Source organism: Xyrauchen texanus, chromosome 19, assembly GCF_025860055.1.
Source record: "Xyrauchen texanus isolate HMW12.3.18 chromosome 19, RBS_HiC_50CHRs, whole genome shotgun sequence".
Lineage (NCBI taxonomy): Eukaryota > Metazoa > Chordata > Actinopteri > Cypriniformes > Catostomidae > Xyrauchen > Xyrauchen texanus.
In genome coordinates, this window is record NC_068294.1 from 34,414,019 (window position 1) to 34,438,996 (window position 24,978).

The window sequence follows — 24,978 nt, forward strand, 5'->3', positions numbered from 1 at the left end:
TCTGTACTTATCTTAAAGAAATGGCAAAACAAAATTGCAAATATAATAATAATAATAATAGCACTGCATTGACAAAAGAAAGAGGTCATATTTAATGAAAATATTTATTAAATGATTAAAAAGAAAAAACATAAAAATAATAAAGATACAGAAATCTGGGCCAGGAGTTGCAAGTTTGAATCCAATAGTGAGGGTAAATTGTGGGTGGATCACCAAGAATAGCATGAGCCTCCATATGATGAGTCTCCATGGTCTTGTGCACAATGGGTCACGTGATAAAATGCGCGGATTGACTGTCTGAGAAGCGGAGGCAACTGAGACTTGCTTCTGCCACCCAGATTGAGGCAAGTAACCATGCCACCACAAGGACCTTACTTAGTAGTGGGAATTGGGCATTCCAAAATTGGGGAGAAATGGCATAAACAATTTTTTTTTTAAAAGATGCTGCAATCTTTAGTCAATTTTTACTGTAATCTGTTTATTAGTAATAATTCTACACACACAAAAAGACTGACATATCAGGGATTGAGAACAGGAGTTTTGGTTAATTGTATTTTCAGGATGGAGCTGCTTTGAGGTTTTACACAATAAAACAATTCCACCATTACTGTATTGATACAACAGGATTTAGTGTGTGAAAAAGCCAATCTGGAGAACTTCATGTCATCATTAGGCCTTCATTAGTCCAAATAATTTTCAATCTCAAGATTAACAACCTCATCACCTCTCATTCAAAAAGTGCAAATAGTGATTCAGCATACAAAAAGGCACAGTCATCTGTCAGAGCTGACTAATGATGAAGAAAAAGCTTGAACAAACTCTAGTTTTTGTGTACATGAAACATGTGATCTGTCATACACTGCAATACTTAGAATGCAAATAATGTATACTCTACAAGTACACAGGATATTGCTTTTAATATTTGTTTGTTACACAACAGGTTGACACGGTGTGACTCTTAACACAGCACTGGTCAAAGAACATGTACATAACAGAAAAAACTGTGGCACACTCAAAGGACTTTGTCCAGTATTTCCAGAATGCTTCTGTGGAAAAGGCCTGTTTTCCCACTGATCTCTTGAGTCAAGAGAAGCCTTCCGTCCGGTCGCGGCCTTTGAACAACAACTATTTCCCCTTCCGTCAGTGTGAGTTCTGCATCTGTCTTAGCGTTATACCCCTTTAACATCCTGTGTCTGAAGAAAATAACATTAGTCAGTCAGAATGCACCAATCTAGTGTCAGGATGTGCATAATCAGTTGAAGTATCTGAATGTTTCTTCGAATTATGACAGGAAGTGTTTTTCACTATCTGTTAAAACAAACACAGTTTGTGCATTATCGCATTAAATATCTGCTAACTGGCAAATGTTCTTATTAGAAAAAATATTGCATTTATAGATAATTTTACACATAAGAACTTTTGATCAGATATCATGTAACACTTCCTCTTTAAGGCAGGCCTCACCTCACCTAATAGGGCTGGACTGGTTGTTGATCAGCATTGGTTTCATATTTAGTGAGAAGCAGTCCATAGTGGCATGATCTTGGCCTTTACTCTTTCTGGGTGGAGGTGCTTTTGTGTCTTTAAGAACTAAGGAACTTCCATTGCGACCCAAGATGGCTGATGGATTCCAGTGGTCTAGGGATGAGAGGCCAGGCTGGGAATTTGTGGTGATATGTGGTGCAGATGAGGGGGGCATCGTTTTTGTTATCTGAGGCTCGTCCTGTGTCAGGAATCGTACTGACTTTATTGACTAAAGGAACAAAAACAAACCATATATTGAATCAGTCACAGTAAAACCACAATAGAATATATATATATATATATATATATATATATATATATATATATATATATATATATATATATATATATATATATATATATACACACAGTATATTGACTGCTTGTTTAATTTACTGCTTGTTTAATTTAATTAAAATGAACTACAACACGATTCTAGAATATTTTGTCACAACTTGATTTCATTGCATTCTATCCATTTAAATTGAAAAATGTTTACTTAAATAATTTGAGCTGGGACTACATGAATACTTTCTGTGGTGGTTAATGTAGCATTGATGAAACAGGGAGGGGATTTCCATTTCCCAGCATACTATGCACTAGACTCGATAAGCAGCAATGTTAAAATTAAGTATTTCTTTAAAATATGAATATAAAGGGGAATACTTGTTAGTGTTTAATATTTTATGTTGAGATTTAGAAGAGTTTCTGTCATGTTGGAGTTTAGGGGGTTACAATTATGGTGAAGAAAGGACAGGTATATGTCACACAGGAAACTGATTGCTCACTTTAAGCAATTGCTGTGCTAACCATGACCATAACGAAACAGCTAAATCTGTACATTATTCCAAACTTTTAATAGTTTGGAATAATGTACAGATTTTGCTGTTTCAGAAGGAAATTGGTACTTAAATTCACCAAAGTGACATTCAACTGATCACAAAGTATAGTCAGGACATTACTGATTTAAAAAAAAAAAAGCACCATCACTATTTGAAAAAAGCTATTTTAGACATCTAGACAGGTCCCCATTTCCAGCAGCCATCACTCCAACACCTTATCCTTGAGTAATCATGCTAAATTGCTAATTTGGTACTAGAAAATTACTTGCCGTTATATCAAACACGGTTGAAAGCTGTTTGGTTCGTTTAATAAAGCTTAACATTATCTTTGTGTTTGAGTTGCCACTGTATGCAATAGACTAGCATGTCTTAAGGTCCATATTAGGTAAAAAATGGCACAAAAAAAAGATACATCTTTCTCTAGAAACTCAGTCAATCATTGTTTTGAGGAATGAAGGCTATACAATGCTTGAAATTGCCAAAAAAAAAAAAAAGGAAGATTTCAAACAAAGGTGTACACTACAGTCTTCAAAGACAAAGGACAACTGGCTCTAACAAGGACAGAAAGAGATGTGGAAGGTACATCAGAGTCTCTAGTTTGAGAAATAGACACCTCACATGTCCTCAGCTGACAGCTTCATTGAATTCTACCCGCTCAACAACAGTTTCATGTACAACAGTAAAGAGAAGACTCAGGGGTGCAGGCCTTATGGGAAGAATAATAAAAAAAGCAACTTTTGAAACAGAAAAGAAAAGGTTAGAGTGGGCAAAGAAACACAGACATTGGACATCAGATAACTGGAAAAGAGTGTTAAGGATCTTCACCCCATTGAGCATTTGTGGGATCAGCTAGACTGTAAGGTGTGTGAGAAGTGCCCGACAAGTCAGCCACATCTATGACAAGTGCTAAAGTAAGCGTGGGGTGAAATATCACCTGAGTATCTGGACAAACTGACAGCTAGAATGCCAAGGATCAGCAAAGCTGTCATATAATCCAATAATCCATGTGGAGGATTATTTGATGAGAAATCTAAGTAGTTAAGTAGCTCTGAAAAAAATAATAATATTGCAGTAGTAATTTTTCACGTTATTAATGTCCCGACTATACATTGTGATCAGTTGAATGCCACCTTGGTGAATAAAAGTACCAATTTCTTTCCATAAGAGCAAAATCTGTACAGCCGTGGCAATAAGTATTAGCAGTGACATAAAGTTTGTGTTTCACAAAGTTTTCTGCAATAGTTGTGGTGTTGATTCACATTGTTTCCAGTGCAGAGCTTGCTCAATATTGGCAGCAGGTTGGTGTGAGTGCATCTGCATGCACAGTGAGGCAAAGACATTTGGACAATGTCCTGGTGTCAAGAAGGACAGCAAAAAAAGCCACGTCTCTCCAAGAAAAAGATCAAGTACAGACTGATATTCTGCAGGAAGTACAAGGATTGGACAGCAGAAGACTGGTGCAAAGTTATTTTCTCTGATGAAGCCCCCTTCAGACTGTTTAGGACATCTGGAAAATCGATAGTCCGGAGAAGAAAAGGTGAACGCTACCATGAGTGTCATGCCATGGGTTGCTTTTCATCCTAGGGAGTGGGCTCTCTAACAATTCTGCCCAAAAACACTGCCACGAATAAAGAATGGTATCATAATGTCCCGCAAGAGCAACTTCATCCAATGATACAGGAGCAATTTGGTGATGATCCGTGCATTTTCCAGCATGATGGAGCACATGTCACAAGGCAAGAGTGATAATAAAGTGGCTCGGAGATTATTATATTGACATTTTTTTCCGTGGCCAGGCAACTCCCTGGATCTTAATCCCATAGAGAACCTGTGGTCAATCCTCAAAAGGTGAGTGGACAAGCAGAAGCCCCAATAATTGTGATCAACTCCGAGAATAATAAGGCAAGAATGGCCTTCAGTCATGATTTGGCCCAGAAGCTGATATCCAGCATGCCAGAGTGAATTGCAGAGGTTATGAAGAACAAGGGTCAACACTGTAAATATTGCCCCTTTTCATATATTGAAAGTTTTTTGCCAATAAAAGCCTTGAAAACAATGATAAGCATTTCATAAGTTTTACAGTAAACCATAGACACATGTGAAAAAATTAGCTACAAATACTGAAGCAGTCAACTTTGTAAAACACAAAATTTATGTCACTGCCAATACATTTGGCCACAGCTGTACATTATTCCAAACTTTTGGCCGCCAGTGTATTTATTAAACAACATTCACTTTCATTAATATATTAAGAAATAACTGAGGTTTACATTTCATTATGTTGCATTAACACATTTGTTGGGTTTACCCAATTCAACTAGTTTCTTTCTTCACAAAGTGTTGTTGTTGAGAATACATAGTCATTTTATGTTAAGGGAACTCACTTCAAACATGTGGAACCACTTTCCACGATTAAATCCAGTTTAGCCAAAGAGCTGTTTTTTTTTTTTTTTTTGTCCAGCCCAACATATGATTTTAGGTTTTAATTCACCTGAACACAACAGATTTAAAACATCTGGGGCTATATTCCTGAAACTTGTTATCTTAAGGCTTAGGTTAAGATCTGACAAGTTCAAATTAGGATTCTTCAGTCGCCAGAGTTACTAAACATATAACATTGGCTTCTAGAGTTAAAAGGTTTCTATAATACAGCCCGGATCAGTTCAAAGAGTAACTTAAAATCCTAAAACACATGCAGGTGATTTTTACCTTCTCTGCATTGTGCTTAAGAGCATCTGGTTTAATCAGAATTGACTGAGGAGTTGTGGTTGCCTCTTTTTGGGCAGGGTCCCCGTTTCCTGTTTGATATCCACCAGCAGGCGGTGCTTTTGCTTCATATGCCCTATGTTGCATCTTGATGGGATTTGAGAATAAACCATTTCTCTTTTTGGGGAGAACAGGCGAGCGACCATAAGTAGTATAGATCTGCCCCAAATCCTGTGGTGGAGGCTGAAGGCTGAGGATGGAATTTGAACTGTAGCTTCCATAGTGAGGCAACCCTGAAAAGAAAAGGCAAAGCAGAAGTGTATAAGCACATCCATGAAACACAGCTCATTAACATAAGGGTCATTCTTTGAAATGGGTGCCTTTTCCATTTTGAAAAAACACTTTTTTAAATAATATTCAGTAAGACATTCTCTCATTTACCCATCCTCGTGCCATCCCCATGTATGACTTTCTTTCTTCTGCTGGACACAAATACGATTTTTAGAAGAATATTTCAGCTCTGTAGGTCCTTTCAATGCAAGTGAATTGGCCAGACATTTGAAGCTCCAAAAATCACATAAAACACAGCATAAAAATAATCCATATGACTCCAGTAGTTTAATATATGTCTACTGAAGCAATGCAATCACTTTGGGTGAGAAACAGATACATTTTTCAATCCTTTTTTACTATAAATATTGATCTGTTTCTCCACCCACACCACACCTATCATATCACTTCAGAAGATATGGATTTAGCCACTTGGGTCTTATGGATTACTTTTATGCTGCCTTCATGTGATTTTTTTGAGCTTGAAAGGTCTGGTCACCATTCACTTGCATTGTGAGGACATATAAAGCTGAGTATTCTTCTAAAAATCTTTGTTTGTGTTCTTCAGAACAAGGAAAGTCATACACATCTGGCATGGCATGAAGGTGAGTTAATGATGAGAGAATTTTCTTTTTGGGTGTTCTATTCCTTTAAAATTGTCCCCTTTTGACAAACATATCAAAATATAAGATAAAGTGACAAAATCTGAATGCTTTTTTAATGGTCTTTGGCAGAGTTCCTTTGCTCAAAGAATAAGAATGTCATTATAAGCTATGATTGTAACAGGGTTCCGGCATCACCTGGGTAATAAACGTAAACTTAAAAAACAAAACAAAAACATGACATCAAACTACTTTTTATGCTCATATATATTTAGCAATCAATATATTGAGCAAATCATCATATTTACACAGTAATGAGGGACACAAAAGGCATCTGTGTTGTAGAAATACCCATAAATACAGATATATTGACCAAAAATGCAAAATGAGTACATAAAACCCCATGGAAACATCAAACTGATGATATCAATTTTGATTTTTGACAGTTGCACAGGTTTACTTACACTACTGTATATGGCCAAAAGTATGTGAACACCCCTTTCTAATTATAATTTCTAACAATCAAAAATGAATAACAGTATTAATCTATAACAAATCCTTCAGACACATGTTAATGCTCTGGCATACAATGACATTCTAGATTTTTGTGTATAAAACTGTATTGCAACAGTTTGGTGAGGGCCCTTTTCTGTTCCAGCCTGACAATGCCCCTGTACACAAAGCAAGGTCCATAAAGAAATAGTTTACTGAGGCTGGTGTGGAATAACTTGACTGGCCTCCACAAAGCTTTTGGGATGAATTGTAACACCAACAGCTAGCCAGAGCCCATCACCCAACATCAGTAACAAATGCCTGCAGCCATGTTCCAACATACACTTACGGAGCAATTTATTAGGAACACTATGGTTTAAATAAAGTCCCCGAAGTGGTCTTAGGCTGTTGCAGATCATGCGCCTCAAGGTTTGAAGTGTTGTGCATTCTGAGATTTTATTCTGCTCACTACAATTCTACATAGTGGTTATCGGAGTCAGCTCGAACCAGTCTTCCCATCCTCTGTTGACCTCTATCATCAACAAGGCGTTTCCTCTGTAGAACTGCTGTTCACTTGATGTTTTTTTTTATTTTTGGCACCATTTTGAGTAAACACTAGAGACTGTTGGGTGGGAAAATCTCAGGAGATAAGCAGTTACAGAAATACTAAAACCAGCCCGTCTGGTACCAACAATCACGCCACGGTTGAAATCACTGAGATCACAATTTTCCCCATTCTGATGGTTGATGTGAATATTAACTGAAGCTCCTGACCCGTATCTGCATGATTTTATGAATTGCACTGTTCCACATGATTGGCTGATCATATAATCAAATGACAGGTGTTCCTAATAAAAGGCTCGGTGAGTGTATAGTGAAAGCTGTTGTAGCAACAACAGGAGGAATAAATGCCCATGCCTTTGAAATTAAATGTTCAACAAGACACAAGAGCATCAGAAAGTCAGGCACTGGTGTTGGTGTTTCAATTAATCCCAAAGGTGTTCAGCTGGGTACCAAGGCATTAAGATTTGTCCTCACAGAAATGACTGGAATAGCTACTGTAAACCTGTTCATTAGAATTGGGTGTCTGCATGCTTCTGGCCATTTGGTGCATGTTGTCGTGCTCCCAAACTAAAGAGATGCAGCATGCTGGGGCTTGTTGTTTCTCACCTCTGTGTGAAGCATGGAGTGTGCGTCTCACTGTGCCCCACCCCTGTTTCCCGCCCTGCTGCGGTGCTCTACCAAGCCCGGCAGATGACACCATGGGCATTGTAGCTGAAGGGGCGTCGTTGTTTACTCTGTCTAAGGCCAGGATATCAGCCTGGGGCTTGAGTGGGGTGTGTCTTTTTGTTGATACAGTGCTTGTGTGAGGAATGGCAGGTTTGGTTTGTTCAAGAAACCTTGCAGACGTTCTGTGAGAAAGACAATATATTACTGTAACCTTGATATTCATTATAAAAGGCCTGCTCACTTAAAGATAAATGATCCATTTGGAACCCAAAAACATTGTATGGCACAATTAAAAGAACAGAATGCAGGTTTCTCTAAACACATTTTTAATAGCTGAAGTTCTTTTAAAATTGCCTCAGCATCTAAAAAAATTGGTGCACCTGTGAGACACTATAAACACAGGGAGACAAGGTGCAATGGTCGCAGATGTCTGTCTATCACATATATACGTAGAAAAATCACTGTGGATAAAAATATGTGTTCTGTGTGAACAGCCCCTAAACTAGAGAAGGACCTTCTAAAGTTCCACAAATAATTATTTGAAAATGATCTATGTACTGGTGCTTAAAAGCACACAGAAATAAATACAGTGATATAAGACCCTATAAATGTAACTTAAATAATTTGATAACACTTTATAATAAGGTTGTTTTTTTATTTAAATATTTCCCAAGTGATTTTTAACAGATCAAGGGGATTTTAACACAGTATGTCTTATTATATTTTTCCTCTGGAGAAAGCCTTATTTATTTAAACTTGCCTGGAATAAAATAATTTTTTTAATAAATTATAAAACTGCTAAGGTCAATATTATTAGCCCCCTTAAGAAATTATCTGTTTGATTGGCTACGGAACCAACCACTGTTATCCAATTAACCTAACTCGCCTAATTAATCCACCAGGTGTTAGACATAATTTAGCTCAGGTGTAAGCGCCCTTACCACTTTTCTCTCCCGGACGGGCGCTTGACCATGCCCCCGCTGCCACACCGTGTTTCGTTAAAGCATATTTATTTTTGTTACAAGCCGTGTTTCGTTAAAGCCTGTGTAAAGTTAATTTGTTTCAATGTACCGGTAGGCACCTGCGGCTTATAGACATGCGCGGCTTATTTATGTTCAAAATAAAAAATAAATTTTAATTCAGTGGGTGCGGCTTATATTCAGGTGCGCTCAATAGTCCGGAAATTACGGTAGTGAAGTAATATAAAACTGTCATCATGGAAAAGACAAAATAAATTTGTTTAGACTTGAGAAAAAATATTGTTAATGCTCACAAAGCAGAAGAAGGAAATACACGTTTATCAAAGCGTTTTCAGGTGTCAAGAACTGCCATGAGAAGTATTATCAACAAGTTTGAAGAGACCCACACAGTGAAGAACAAGACTGGCAGAGGCAGGAAGCGAAATATTTCAAAAACCTTGGAAAGACAACTGGTGAGAGGGGTTTCTAAAGACCAAAGAACAACTGCCAAAACACTAGTGAGTGATTTAGCCAAGTCTGGGTTTGATGTCTCAACGGAAACAGTCACTAGAGCCCTGCACAGGAATAGACTGCACGGTTGCACACCAAGAAAAACTCCACTTCTGAAGAATAGACACCTCTAAGCTAGACTGAAGTTGCCAAGGACAACCTAGAGAAAAATTTAAAATTAAAGTCCTTTGGTCAGATGAGACAAAACTAGAGCTCTTTGGCCATAGAGATGTTGCCTATGTTTGGAGAAAGAAGGGAGAGGCGCTCAACCCAATGAACACCGTTCCCACAGTGAAACATGGCGGTGGGAGTATAATGCTGTGGGGATGTTTCAGTGCGTCTGGAACTGGGAATCTCATTATGGTCGAAGGAATCATGAAAAAGGAAGACTACAAGAAGATTTTGAGGGCGCTATTTTTCTGTTGTTGTTTTTGACAACTGTTCTGCTAGATGCAATTCTCAATAAAGCTCATTTAGTATCTTTGGAATCCAGGGTTTAGGAAAGAGGGGGCGTGGTTAATCGAACAGCTCAGCTTGTGGAAATTCCAGAACAGCTAAAAAGCTCACAGCTCTTTTAATTAACATTTACTAAAATTACTGAATGCTATTTAAATATTGTTAATAGTTAGTTTATGATCCCTAATGCATTTACTTACTGTATGTTAACAAATACAACCTTAAAGCGTTACAAATCATGTTTTTATATCTCCAAAGAATCATACTGCCAACACAAATTCTTGCTAAACCTAAAGTGTTACAAAGAATCATTGAAGAACTTTTATTTTGAAGGATGTAAGTAACACTTTACAATAAGTTTTTATATGTTAAAATGAATCAATGCATTAGTTATCATAAACTTACTGTTATGTATACCCTGTCTTGTTTCACTGTTGCCCTTTTGTTTGCCATTTTTGTCACTTTTGCATTTCTTAGTTTTCACTTTAGTCCCTTATGTAACTCCATAGTCTCTTTGTTAGCGTTCGTGTTTTCTGTCATTGTTTTCACCTGTCCTCATTAGTTTGCCTTTTGCTTCTGTTAATCACCTTGTTATCTTGTTTGAGTTCTGTTCGTTCATTGGCCCTTTTTCCCATGTTTATGTATTTATACCCTGTTTCTTTGTTCAGTCCTTGTCTATCGTTGTTTGATGTCAGCCTGGTGTGTGTTTCCTTCCCGAGTCCTCTGTTTGTTTACATCGTGTTTAGTTAGCAGTTTTTATGTTTGATTTCCCCATTGTGGGTTGTTCCTTTGTGTTTACCTGTTTGTTAATTAAATAAAGTTTAAACTGCATTTGAATCCGCATCGCCTCGTTGCTCAAGCGTTACACTTACAATGAACAATATATTTCAAGCATTTATTATTCTGGCTTAATGTGGATTTATAAATGTACCATTATTCATTGCTAATTCCTAATGTATTAACTAATATTAACATACCATTTAATATTAAAAATGTATTAGTAGGCCTATAAGAAGAAATTAACATCAACCATGAATGATAAAATAAAATGTTTATTCGTGTTTACTGCAGCATCAACTAAAGTTAATGTATACAACCCTTTTGCAAAGTGTCTTTGTACCATTGCAAGTATGAAGGAGATGGAGAGAAGAGGTGTTGCCAAGATGTTGTAATGTAACTCACCTAAGCACAGGTGTAACATAGTTGGCTGGCAGGATGCCTACTTTGCCTGTTCTGAGAGATAGTCCACGTAGCCAGCCCTCTTTGAATTTCCCATAAACCCCCACCATTTCACCCTTCCTCAGCTCCAGCTCCTCCGAGCGATGGGGAGTGTAGGAATACAGTGCAGCACACCTAAACAGACCCATTTCATCAAGTTAGAAGCTCTCTGATGATAAAACAATTTCTAATAAATGTCTCAAGATCAAGTACACAAAATGTAACACTTTCTGCTCATGTAAAATTGTTTTTATATCTTTAGGTTATATATCTTTATGACACATCTCAATGGAGTGAGTGAGTGAGTTATGCTGTACACTTTTAGACACTCACACACTGATGGAGAGCTGTTGGGTTGTAGACATCTTGCTCTCTGAGGGTAAGGGAGGCCCCTGAGGGTTAATCAGTGCCATAGTGATGGCTGGCGGACTTTCACCATTCATTTTTCTGTCCCTCTATTATAGTGAAAAAACAACTGGTAAATTTACTTCTTTTTGCACAGACACAAAAACATCACTATTGAATACTAGTGTTTGGAGTTAGAGCTAGTGTTATCTCAATAATTCACAATTATTTTGCCTCTAGATGTATATAGAACTTATGTTGTAGCTTCAAAACAGTTTCATATCCATAATGAGATAAACTGATCAGCTTAGTATTATATAATGCTTGTAAATGACTTCTTAAATTATAATGTGTTACCCAATTATAAAATGATTATTCTGCCAGTCAAGCATTTCCACTTTTTAATCAATCTCTAAAATAAACTACACACAGAAAGATTTTTAATGATTTGCATGTACTGTTTGACAGTCACATACAGTATATCATAATGAAGGATTGAGTTTAATTCATGAGTTATTTCTGTACTCTCTGATATAACAGTAACTTAAACATCTTTGACATCAGACAAAGAGCTGACTCAGACAGGAAATAGCCTCAGAGTGAGACTTTTCCTTGCTCTGATAACATACTACTTAGATTAAGGGCATTGGCTCATGGAAGAGAGTCAGGTGGGCTGGATGAGAACTGAGTCATGATCTTTCTTTTAAACTGAAATCCAATCTAATATTATCCAATTACAACAGCATGATGAAACAAGAGTTTCCATATCTACAAGACAGTCTGCGGCCAGTCTCTTGTAGAGTTTGTGTAGCTTTGACAATCTCCACACCTCCTAAAATGTACACCTTTTCCCATAATTATCACAGAGGAAGTAGGTGATTACAGTTTAGCTACATCAGCACTTGAAAACACAAGGCCTTGAGAGTTTCACATACTGTAAAAGCTTTATTATGATACTGATTTCCTAATCTCTTAAAATTGCAACGCAAACACAACAAAGCATTAATTCAAAGAGACAATATTCAAAGGCATGACGAACAATAAAACAAAAAGTGTTGTCTACACTCTAAATGGTTTCCTTGTTGACTGATTATAGTTTGATCAAGGTGAAGACCAGACATACACCTTATTATGAGACATGTCATTGAATGATTTGACTGATAAAAGTAGACCAAAGCTCGCAAGCCAATTTCCGAAGACTTGTTTGGTTACATTTTTGTTTGGTTTCTTCTTTTGTATTCTGATGAACTTCAGTTTCAAAATCTGCTCTGTTCGCTGGGTCACTGGTCAGTCAATACAGTACTTACACATTAACCGTGCACGTAGAGCAAAAGCATTTAAACCCAGGTTATAGAAGCAATCTCCTTAAATGGCAGAAATAGCACAATAAAATGTAACATTCTGTCATCATTTACTCACCCTCATGTTGTTCCCAACCCCATTCTTTCTTCCCTAAGAAGGAAATAGTCAGCCTTTTTCCATATAATGAAAAAGAATGGCGACAGAGGTTGTCGTGCTCCAAAAATGACAAAAAAGCAACATAAAATATTAAACTCCCACTTAACTTCAAGTTTGTCAGATGTATTAATGGTCTGCACTTATATAGTGCCTTTTTAACCTTAACGGTATTCAAAGCGCTTTACACTGTGACTCATTCACCCATTCACACACACACACACACACACACACACACATTCATACACCAATAGTGGCAGAGCTGCCATGCAAGGTGCTAGCCTGCCATTGGGAGCAACTTGGGGTTCAGTGTCTTGCCCAAGGACACTTCGGCATGTGGACCGGGATTCGAACCACCAACCACCAATTCCTTAAGGTATTCCAAGTAACGTGTTCAAAAAACTTCAAAAAAAGAAACATCCTCTGTGAAAAATGTACTGGACGACTAGCCCCGAATGTGCAAGAATGTGCAAGTGGCAATTTATAGTAAAAAAAGAACTGTTTCTCAACCACAACTATTATATAGCTTCTAAAGACATAGATGAAACCACTGGAGTCATATTGATTGCTTTTATGCTGCCTTTATGTGATTGTTTGACCTTGAAAGGTCTGGTTACCATTCACTTGCACTGTATGGACCTACAGAACTGCAATATTCTTCTAAAAATCTTTGTTTGTGTTCAGCAGAAGAAAGAAAGTCATACACATTTGGGATGGCATGAGGGTGAGTAAATGATAAAATAATTTTCATTTTAGGGTGAACTATCCCTTTAAGATTTCCAGCTAATGACTTAAACTTCAGTCTGTTCCTCACTCAAAGCTTTGTATGGTTAAACAAAATGTATATGATAGTTTTACGGTAATATTTTTGTCAACACAGCCCCAGTCCTCATTCGCTTTCATTATTTGAAAAAAGCAGCCAGGACATTCTTTTAAATATCATCTTTTGTGTTCCACGGAAGACAAGACATCAAACATGTTTAAAGCAACATAAGGGTCAGTAAATGATGAGAGAGTTTGCTAAATTATTTTCCTGCCCATCAAAATGACACCACTGCAGATTCAGAAAAAGTGGGCATGTTTCCTGCGACTTAACAAAGTGTTGCACAACCTTAAGAAAAACACAAAGAATGCAAAAATCCAGTGTTAACTGGCCCCATTTATAGTCATAAATGTAAGGCAGAGTGACTCCACTGCCCATGATGTGATGTTTTCCCTCGCCTTCTATTAATGACACAGCTGATGGCAGGAGGGGAGAGAGTCACTGCTCACTGGAGAGGAATGAGCCTTTCAACCAGATAAGAGGAAAGTGTTATGTAAGCCAGTATGAGTCATGAGCTTGCAAAGCGGCAACAGAGAAAGGGGCATTTTTAGCTCGCAAGCATACTGGATTCCACCGAAGCAGAATATAATTTTACACTGACAGAGGAAAGAGTTATTTTGTAACTATTTTAAAGAAAAGATGAGAATATGCAGGAAATAATTATTCATTTTAAGTACACTAGATGCAACATCTGTAGTAAATGTTGACAAAATCAAGTAAATTAACAATGAATTTAAAGCTTCATGTCAATACTTTCCACTGATTTTTAACTTCTGATGTTGAGAGAGATTAAATTGGGCATGTTGTAACAGAGATAATTATTATTGTACCTTTTTTTCAGGGAGGATCGCAAACAAACATTGCCTCACCATGCAAAATTAACTTCTCTGATACATCGACTCTTTCAACACTAACGAATCTGAACAAGATGTTATGGTGAACTCATGTTTTATCATCAAAGAAACACCCGTAAAGCCAAATTATAGAATTGCATGAAAGAAATACATGCATGGCTACAATCGTCATTCCAATACAAGTGAATCTGAGGCACAAATGAGAGTTCTCACCTTAGGCAAGTTTCTGCGAGAGCTCCTTAAATGCGGTCTGTTAAATGTTTCAAGTTGTGGCGTCTTGCTGTAGGCAGTGTGAGCGCTGGAGCTGATGTGAGGTGGCTGCAGGCTCTGGCCAAGAGGAGGATAGTTCAGGCTGTTGAGGAGACTGACATTTGGAGGCCTGGCTTGCTTAGGAGATGCTCCAGAGAGTCGCCTGTGGGCGAGAGCATCCACGTTAACCCTAGTGCTGCTCCGTGGGTGTGATTCCACGGAGTCCGTCCTTTTTCGTTTTTCTAGAAGCTCGTATGCCGCTGGATTTGGCTGTGGAAGACACAAAGTGTGTTAAATGAAGCAGAGGTATACAGGGTCTCTCCTGGCCAGCCTAAACCACTTCACCTGATGTAAATCTAGCCCCGAGATTTTCAGTAAGGAAAAGTGGCAGATCAAAGCTATTAGTCCCACCTGCTCGCTCAAAACTTCCTTTTCAGCCTTGAATTAAATTGTCAGCCGCAGCTGCCTGGATTTTAAGATGGACTAGTGTAGCTCATGTGGGCAGCACGGATGCTCCCCCTCCCCTTCCCCATGATGTGCTGCTCTGTCACCACAGTAAAAGAAAGCATTACTGTGGCTTCATGCCTGGCTGGTCACTATCGGGATGCCAGACTGAATGAGGCTGACGCAACATTGTTTTGAGAGGGGGGCCGGCTGTTTTATCTCACTAAATTCAGATATAACCCAGCACACAGATAAGGAATGCCATTCCTATCTGGAGTTTAATTATCCAGCCGCACATGCAGTTCACTGGAGCAGCAGCGTCAGAACAATGCACACGTCAGTCGCTGGACTGCAGTGTAAGAGATAGTAGGCTCAATAATGAGGTCTAAAAGCTCATTATCACACTCCATAAGTAACTACTCACACACTATGAGAGCTAAAAGAGGAGATCCTTTTGATCTGATTTTAATTGCAGCATTAAACAGGGAAAAGATAAGGGGGCATCGATTAGATGGCCAAATAATTAAGAAGAATTAACATCACAAAGCAATAACTGTATTAAATGAGTAATGCTATTTCTTAAATGATTATTATTCCATAAACCCCAAGCCAGTACTAAATCTAATGGAAGACATGTACACAACTTACATTAAAAGCTTAAGATCTTGGGTGAATCTTATGAAAACTGTTAAGACATTTCAGCCCAAAATCAACAGATAAAATAAGATTGGCTTCATTTTGTTTATGCAAAAGGTAAAATTCTCTCATCATTTACTCACCCTAATGCCATCCCAGATGTGTATGACTTTCTTTCTTCTGCAGAACACAAACAAAGACTTTTAGAAGAATATTTCAGCTCTGTAAGGTCTCACAATGCAAGTGAATGGTGATCAGAACTCTGAAGCAAAAAAAAAATCACATAAAGGTTGCATAAAAGTAATTTATATGACTGCAGTGGTTTAATCCATGTCTTTGTAAGCCACATTTTCAACCACATTTATCATTTAGCCTCTGAAGATATTGATTAAATCATTGCACTTCTTTGGATTTCTTTTATGTGGCCTATATGTGATTTTTGGAGTTTCAAATATCTGGTCACCATACATTTGCATTGTAAGGACCAACAGAGCTCAGATATTCTTCTAAAAATCTTTGTTTGTGTTCAGAAGAAAGAAAGTAATGCACATCTCCGGTAAAATTTAAGACACCACTGCATGTAATTTTTTGCATTGCAGTAATAAGAATTTAGATGGACATGTGCTTTATTGTATGAAACAAATTAAGCAAAAGTCAAGACGATGGCATGTTCTTCACCGTTTTCGTGAGATTCACCCAAGATTTTGTACTGGCTAGGGGGTTATGCAATAATACACTATTTCATCTTCTTATCAAATTATTTTAGCTAAGAAAAAAAGCAGTTGTCTTACCTCTGTGAGCTGCAAAGGAAAAATTCCAACTTTCTCTCCAAGTTTACCCTCAACCCAGTTTTCATCCAATTGTTTAATGACAGTTATGCTGTCTCCCTGTAGAGGAAATAGAGATAACCATGTGTTAGGCAGCTGAGGGTGTATGAGCATCCCTGAAGAGCTGTCCCTTTTGTGTCTGCAGGACTATTACACCCTTAACTCAGCTCCAGACCCATTTGGACCATCTGCTCTTCAAAAAAAAAAAAAAAAAACACTCCAGGAGAATGTCCTTTAATGGATCCTGTGCCTGAGTCAAATCTGTTATATAATTCAAGTCCTGCAGTCTAACAACAATGGTGCTACATTAGAGAGCCCAAACTAAGCAAAGTTGAATTTCTATTCTTCCCTTATTTTAATAGCTTAAAAGGGGCAATTTACGTTATTAATATTTTTACCACTTACTACTAGAATTACCCATGAGTAAAAATGCATGGGTGTTTCACCAAACAGTATTACATACTCGGGTCTTTAGGGACCTGGCACATTTATGTATGGATCTATAAAATGCCCAGATAGTGTCAAATGTTAAAATTTTTTTCAAGATAATTAGAAAATATTATAATATAATAATATTTTCTGATATTTTTTGATGTTTTGTTTTCATATATCACAGAGATGATGCAACAAATAAAGAACAGGATTCATTACATCCACACTGATATTTTATGAAACGCAACTTGTTGTCAAACACATATTGAGCTATTGAGCATCAAATAGCAATGTCAAATGTAAATTAAGTCAGTCACTGAAACAACAGCGCCACCTTGAGTAAGAAATAGCATGCATATTCTGTATGTGTACACGCATATGGAATACTGATAAATCACCATTGTCACACTGAAAATCTATGTGATACAGAACTCATTTGTCTTGTAATAAAGAAAGAAATGTTTTCTGTGATTGTAAATTTAATTAGAAATTAAATAATCATAAAAATATGAGCAAAAAAATAAATAACAATATAACATATTTGGGGTCTTTTAATTAAAGAATGTTCCGGGTCCAAAAAATCAACTAAATAAGCTAAATCAACAGCATTTGTGGCATAATGTTGATTACCACAAATAATTATTTTTTAGACTCATTCCTGCTTTTCTTTAAAAAAAAAAAAAAGAAGCAAAAATCAAGGTTACAGTTAAGCTCAGACAACAGAAATGAATGGGGACAATAACAGTGAACGTGGCCAATTTTGGAGGGTTTCAAAAAAATGTGACGCTTATAATTTTATAAAAGCACTTACATACATTATTCTGGTAAAATTTGTGTATTATTTGAGCTGCAAAATTGTTTAAATCATCTTATTTATTTTTTTTACAGTCACTTTAGTGTTTGTTGACATTACATTGTCATGGAAATGAAGTTGTAAATTTGGCTATTACTTTACACAGAAAAGGTTTGCAAGTTATTTTATTAAACTAAAATCATGTTTACACTCATATCCTTTATGTCTTGTGGTTATAATTTTGAAAAAGTGAGTATTTTAAAGTAAAACAAATGTGGTCCCCATTCACTTCCTTTGTCACTGTAACCTCGTTTTTGCTTTTTTAAAGAAAATAAGGAACGGATCGAAATTCATTATTGTGGTTATCAACATTATGCCACAAATGCTTTCGATTGAGCTTAACTTGTAATGAACACAGATTATTCCTTTAATTACCCTATACACTTTTGTTAATTAATCAGTATTATTTATTTATTTTTTACACCATTTAAAAGAAAAAGGTTGAGGAATACTAAAGAGGTATGGCCATAACTACAAATAAAATGGCTGCTGTACAAGGGATGGAATGAGATCCCGGGTCACTAAAGACCCGAGCTATACATTAAGGGCTTATTAATGTATTGTATATATCCAATATTTTGGATTTTGCTGTTTCGGTAGGAAATTGGTACTTTAATTCACCAAAGTGCCATTCAACTGATCGTTAAGTATAGTCAGGACATTACTGAGTTAAAAAAACAGCACCATCGCTATTTGAAAAAATATTTATTTTTTTCAAATCTAGACAGGTCCCCATTTCCAGCAGCCATCACTCCAACACCTTATCCTTGAGTACTCATGCTAAATTGGTACTATAAAATCACTTGCCATTATATCAAACACTGCTGAAAGCTATTTGGTTCATTAAATATAGCTTAACATTTATTTGTGTTTGTTTTTGAGTTGCCACAGTATGCAATAGACTGGTATTTCATAAGGTCAATATTAGGTCAAGAATGGCAAAAAAATAAACAGCTTTCTCTTGAAACTCATCAGTCAATCATTGTTTTCATACAAAGATTTCATACAAACTTCAGTCTTCAAAGACAAAGGACAACTGGCTCTAACAAGGACAGAAAGAGATATGGAAGGTCAGATGTACAACTAAAGAGGGTAAGTACATCAGAGTCTCTAGTTTGAGAAATAGACACCTCACATGTCCTCAGCTGACAGCTTCATTGAATTCTACCTGCTCAACACCAGTTTCATGTACAACAGTAAAGAGAAGACTCAGGGGTGCAGGCCTTATGGGAAGAATTGCAAAGAAAAGGCCACTTTTGAAACAGAAAACAAAAGAAAAGGTTAGAGTAGGAAAAAACAGATAACAGATAATTGGAAAAGAGTGTTAAGGATCTTCACCCCATTGAGCTTTTGTGGGATCAGCTAGACTGTAAGGTGCATGAGAAGTGCCTGACAAGACAGCCACATCTATGGCAAGTGCTACAGGAAGTGTGGGGGAAATGACACCTGAGTATCTGGACAAACTGACAGCTAGAATGCCAAGGATCTGCAAAGCTGACATTGTTGCACGTGGATGAACGCTTTGAAGTAGTTTTTTCAAATTGTAATAGTAATTTTTCATGTTATTAATGTCCTGACTATACAATGTGATCAGTTGAATGCCACTTTGGTGAATAAACCAATTACCAATTTCTTTCCATAAGAGCCATTTCGAAACTTGTTATAAACTACACCCCCAGGGCCCCTGCATGCAACTGACCTTTGGAACAGTGCGTTAAAAGTAACACCAAAAATGGCTCAGAAAAATGAAATTAATACTTCCGTTTAGTTAATAAAAACAGGTATATCACCATTTCCTTCCAGATGCAACATTTATAATTTTTTAGCATGGCTTAAGTGTCCATGTACTTTTGGGGGCCACTGTACCAGCCCATTACCAAGTTGCGATGCATGAAAATCTTGGTGGTACATTGTTTATGGGAGGAAAAGTAATGTTAAAAGATTAACCTTGAAGAAGGTCAAACATTCCTTGCTGTCCTCTGGATCCAGACGGTTAGCATTGAAGTCATAAAGCGCCCGGCACAGAGCCAGGGGCTGGGACTGCTCACTTATGACTTGTACCACATTGCACGGAACCAGACCACTGCCCTCTCTGGCTTCCCCATAAAACCAATTATCATCTACTCTCCAACGCAGATAAATGATGTCACCTGACTTCATTGTGAGCTCCCTAGGCACATTACCCTGGAAATCATATAAAGCTCGGGCTTGCACCTGAAACAAATTTAAACCAGATAGCATGTCAGAGATTAAAATGATATTTTATATACAAATAATATACATTATAACACTTATATTAATATAAATATGTAAAAAAAAAAAAAAAGACATAACATGTCTATAAATCATAAAAGCATCTAATAGCACCATTTATTGCACACTTCTCCTTTGCATGCATTTCTTTTAAACTACAGGCATGCAGTGGGAAAGATTTCCCTAGTGTTCAAATGCATCCTAAACTTTTAAACAGTGCTACTGCTTGTGACTGCAACAGCAATGGCCTTTCATCCACTGAAACTCAAATCAAGTGACCTACTTAATCCGAACCAAGGCCCAGTGTGTTCCGGTGGGCATTGTTGTAAGTCACAGACATTATGGACAGATACAGAGTGCTCTTAAGCATTTCAGAAAGACAAATTAGCTGCCCATACAAGACAACAAAAAAACCACACAGACAACTTTGAATATATGAATTTCACCCCTGTTCGTCATTATGTGTCACTGTGCAGGATTGTGGTTTATTGTACAAATACTGGAAAACAAACATGTTCTGTTTGATGTAGCACAACAACTGACTGAATGTAATATGATACATGCAGGAAAGAATTTTGCCAATATTTTTTGCAGCCCTAGCACTATATCAGTATAATAATAAACCTGTCAAATCATAATGCCAAAAGCAAAAGCTTTTAACTCAGAAAGGACAGCAAACAAGCCTAAAAAAAACATGCCACAAAATACACTAAAACCAGTTATGAAAAGGACATGCTGAATTTTTATTTATTTAAAATTATTATATATGGTCTAATGCAAAAGTACATGTTGTACTCCTTACCCCCTGTGCGTTCTGCCCCTGTTTGGGCAGCTGAAGTTGAAGATCTTGAATGTAACTGCTTAAAAGTTCCTCTTGGTCTGTAGAGCACACATATCTCACTGATCTGTCCCTCGGTGTGCCCAGCGGTCCCCACTCCCCCTCTGGGAGGCTCTCTAGGAGTCTCACTAGCAGCAGGTTGGTGGGAAGCTCCTCCACTGATCCTGGAACAGGAGCTCTGCTCTCTGGGCAGCACATCTGATGAGGGTGTTCTGCCTCATGCTGCTGTAGGCATGGCTTACAGAACGTGTGCTGGCATGGCAAGACCTTGGCAGACACGTCTAAGTGCTCCATACACAAAGGACACTCCAACAAGTTCAACACAGCCAGATCCTCCATGTTACAGGACTAAATCAGGAAATCTCAGCACACCTGACAAACATAAAGCGTTTTATATAGCCTAGTTATTATATAGATGAGAATTGGTAAGTGATTTAGTCATAAATGTGAATTGGACACATTATGCCACCTGGATTCCTTATTTGAAACCTGTTTATAATACACTAGAGGACGATTTGTGTATTTCCGTCAACACCTGATACAGGTCTGAACACCGGTGACAGACAGACACGATAGATGTTTACTTTTAGTTTATACAATAATCATTTACCTTAATTAGACATACATAATGAAGATCAGCTGTATTGTTACGTTCTCGTAGATATGACAAGAATGCTTTCAATGAAATCAACATCGGACGAGTCAGCGCGTGACGTCACATCTACCTGGTAAACACACGTTTACACAGAGAAATCGAGTTCTATGCGACGAAAAACAGTATCATTTTAGCTGTATACGATTTAATATTTACATACCTCATGTCATATAGGTATAGATAAATAGCAAGAAGTTCTGACAATGGAGCGAGAAGCTTTAAACTTGACTATCGTGTGCTGGTGTCTTCTTACACTTTCAGTGTCACAGATTCAGCCGGAGAAATGGGTTGAATGTCACGCGGAAGAATTGTGAAGGCAAAATTCCTTTTTAATTAATTGCAATTTGACACGTACTTGTGTAAAACAGGTTTATGCAATTTCTGGCATAAAAGTAGTATTTAGTTACTATTAATATTTAGTTTAAAGATAATCAGTGGGTTGTGTTTTTCTATGTTGTAAACATAGATAGATAGATAGATAGATAGATAGATAGATAGATAGATAGATAGATAGATAGATAGATAGATCGATAGATCGATCGATCGATCGATCCCAGAACAGCAAAGGACCTTGTGAAGATTCTGGAGGAAATATGTAGACAAGTATCTATATCCACAGTAAAATGAGTCCTATATCGATATAACATGAAAGGCTGCTCAGCAAGGAAGAAGCCAGTGCTCCAAAACCACCATAAAAAAAGCCAGACTACAGTTTGCAAGTGCACATGCGGACAAAGAAATTTCCTCTGGTCTGATGAAACAGAAACTGAACTGTTTGCCATAATGACCATCGTTATGTTTGGAGAAAAAGGGGGGAGGCTTGCAAGCCGAAGAACACCATCCCAACCGTGAAGCATGGGGGCTTCAATCAACAGCAGCATCATGTTGTTGGGGTGCTTTGCTGCAGGAGGGACTGTTGCACTTCACAAAATAGCATGGCATCATGAGGAAGTAAAATGATGTGGATATATAGAAGCAACATCTCAAGATATCAGCCATGAAGTTAAAGCAAAGTCGTAAAAGGGTCTTCCAAATGGACAGTGACCCCAAGCAAACCTCCAAAATTGTGGCAAAATGGCTTAAGGACAACAAAGTCAAGGTATTGGAGTGGCCAAATGGAGAGGCAAGGAGGCCTACAAAACTGACTCAGTTACACCAGTTCTGTTTGGAGAAATGGACCACAATTCCAGCAATTTATTGTGAGAAGCTTGTGAAAGGCTACCCAAAATATTTGACCCAAGTTAAACCATTTAAAGGCATTGTTACCAAATACTAACAAAGTGTATGTAAACTTCTGACCCACTGTGAATGTGATGAAAAAAATAAAAGCTGAAATGTATCATTATCTCTATTCATCTCTCTCTATCATTCACTATCATTCTGACATTTCACATTCTTAAAATAAATTAGTGATCCAAACTGACCTAAGACAGGGACTGTTGTCTACGTTTAAATGTCAGGAATTGTGGAAAAACTGAGTTTAAATGTATTTGGCTAAGGTGTATGTAAACCTCTGACTTCAACGATAGATAGATAGATAGATAGATAGATAGATAGATAGATAGATAGATAGATAGATAGATAGATAGATAGATAGATAGATAGATAGATAGATAGATAGATAGATAGATAGATAGATAGATAGATAGATAGATAGATAGAGCATCTTGGAATAAGAGCTTTTTTTTGCACGAGTTGTATAGAAAGTTTAATTTTCATTTTGGCGTAATACTGGCGCATTCTAGTGGCGAGTAAAGGCAACTGGATTTGAAAATCAATGCAGAGTTGCTTTATAATTTTGTTTCACATACATTTTTCTTTGAAAAAACTTTATCCATACAAGAGTAAAAAAAAAAAATACCTGTCAATTCTACTCACAATTTAATGAGTAGATATTTTGATAAAGAACAGGACTTGACCAATGATGATATTAGATTGAGTGGTAGTGATGACTGCATTCGTCATCGCATAAACCATTGCCTGCTATCTCCACCATGAAACAAATCTGTTTTTGAATCTATGTAATTTCAACTTCACACATCCGTTGAAGCCCAAAGTCCTGTTAACATCTCACGGTTAAATTATTCATCAATATTGGCTCTGCGTTCTGCACAAGTTCAGGACATTCACTTAAATTTTTTAAGGGTGCATGAATCTTTTATTTGTTTTGCAAGTCTGCAGAATATGGGAGTTTTTCAGAATTTCTTTATAAGGAGGGTTTCTTATATGTTTATGATTTGATGTGTTTTCACATGAATAATATGGATCTCTGTCACTTCATGCATGTTTTAAAGTGCTTCTTATAATGAATGAATGTTAACAAAAAAAGATATTGGTTTACTGTAAGGTGGAGTGTTTGTGTCTGTTTGGAGTGTAATGGGCCTGTACTTGGTATTTGTTATTATTTGGCCCTTTATCTGATAGAAAGGAAAGTGAATTGGCCAGCAGAGGGAGCAGTCTGAATAGCTTCATAAAACCACAGATGATAAGGCTTGGCTTACTTCTCAAATTTAACGTGAGGTTTCTTCCTTACACAAAGACTATCGGTGGTTCATGATACACTTATACCCCAGTAATTCAGATTAGTGCTTGCTCAGCAGTTTTAAGTAATCAAGTCATTAAGTTCTGAGGGAATGTGTGTATGGGTGTTTATAGGCTTCCATTACAGTCCATCAATTATTCATTGCTGATTATATGGCTATCGTTTCCTGCCATTATTTTTGAAAGTATGCATTTATCGAATTCATTCACCCAGACAAGCTGGATCCAGAGTTTACTTCTATAACTAGAAACAGTCATTATCACACATATCCTTTTGTAACTTAAAAAAAATGTATATGCCAGCTTTTTTAAGTATATTTCAATAAAAGGATATACCAGACTTTCAGAAATATGCTCTCAATATGGTCAAGCTCAGGCACTCCAGCTTTGTAGCTTACTTATTTACAAAATGGCATGTAAAAGAACAGGATGCATAAAAGGAGGTAACATGACAGGATATAAAGAAAGAAAGGAACAGGATGCCTAACAGGATGGAACTTATAGGGGTAAAAATATAGTGTTTAAATTAGCCATTGTTCTGTAGGGGATTGAGAGTCTGTTGAAGGTTTTTACACAAGAGTTAATTTTCTATATTTTTGTAACTATTATTTATATATATTTTGATAACTACACCAATTTCTGTAATGTTTTTGAATGGGATTAAATGTTTTTGAGTGAGACAAGCCAACTCATCATACTAAACATAACAGAATGCATAAAATCTCTTGTTAATACTTACTGTTGTTTGTGCTGTCCTTCCTGGAGGATAATGTCATTTAGAATCTCTCTTTTGTTATTTAAAGGGATATTACAAAAAACTAACAGGATGGAGAGTGAATTTGAGGGCAAAGTAAACCCCTTTAAATAGGTAAGAAATTCAAATTCTCAATTAAAAAATTAAGAA

General features: G+C 37.0%; 1 protein-coding gene across 3 annotated transcripts; it reads right to left on the reverse strand.

The window, feature by feature from the left end:
• Window positions 1-154: 154 nt before the first annotated feature.
• Window positions 155-21,811, reverse strand: LOC127659902 (E3 ubiquitin-protein ligase SH3RF2-like). Of its 3 annotated transcripts, none has more exons than XM_052149886.1 (11): window positions 21,694-21,811; window positions 20,843-21,250; window positions 19,735-20,001; window positions 16,467-16,562; window positions 14,560-14,865; window positions 11,203-11,324; window positions 10,834-11,004; window positions 7,667-7,908; window positions 5,076-5,365; window positions 1,470-1,753; window positions 155-1,193 (listed from the first exon to the last, which is right to left on the reverse strand). In XM_052149886.1, exons 2-11 carry the CDS (start codon window positions 21,215-21,217, stop codon window positions 1,013-1,015), a joined length of 2,334 nt encoding a protein of 777 aa, XP_052005846.1. In that variant the 5' UTR covers window positions 21,218-21,250; window positions 21,694-21,811; the 3' UTR covers window positions 155-1,012. The 3 variants fall into 3 exon arrangements, with proteins under 3 accessions (XP_052005846.1, XP_052005847.1, XP_052005845.1); XM_052149887.1 differs by lacking the exon at window positions 21,694-21,811 and adding an exon at window positions 21,489-21,601; XM_052149885.1 differs by having other exon boundaries at window positions 1,057-1,193; window positions 1,465-1,753.
• Between the last annotated feature and the right edge of the window lie 3,167 nt (window positions 21,812-24,978).

Coding starts and splice junctions, on each gene's coding strand:
- LOC127659902 (XM_052149886.1), bottom strand. CDS start 21,217: ATGGAGGATCTGGCTGTGTTGAACTTGTTGGAGTGTCCTTTGTGTATG. Junction 1,754..5,075: donor TTAAGCACAATGCAGAGAAG/GTAAAAATCACC, acceptor TTGTTCCTTTAG/TCAATAAAGTCAGTACGATT. Junction 1,194..1,469: donor AACCAGTCCAGCCCTATTAG/GTGAGGTGAGGC, acceptor TATTTTCTTCAG/ACACAGGATGTTAAAGGGGT.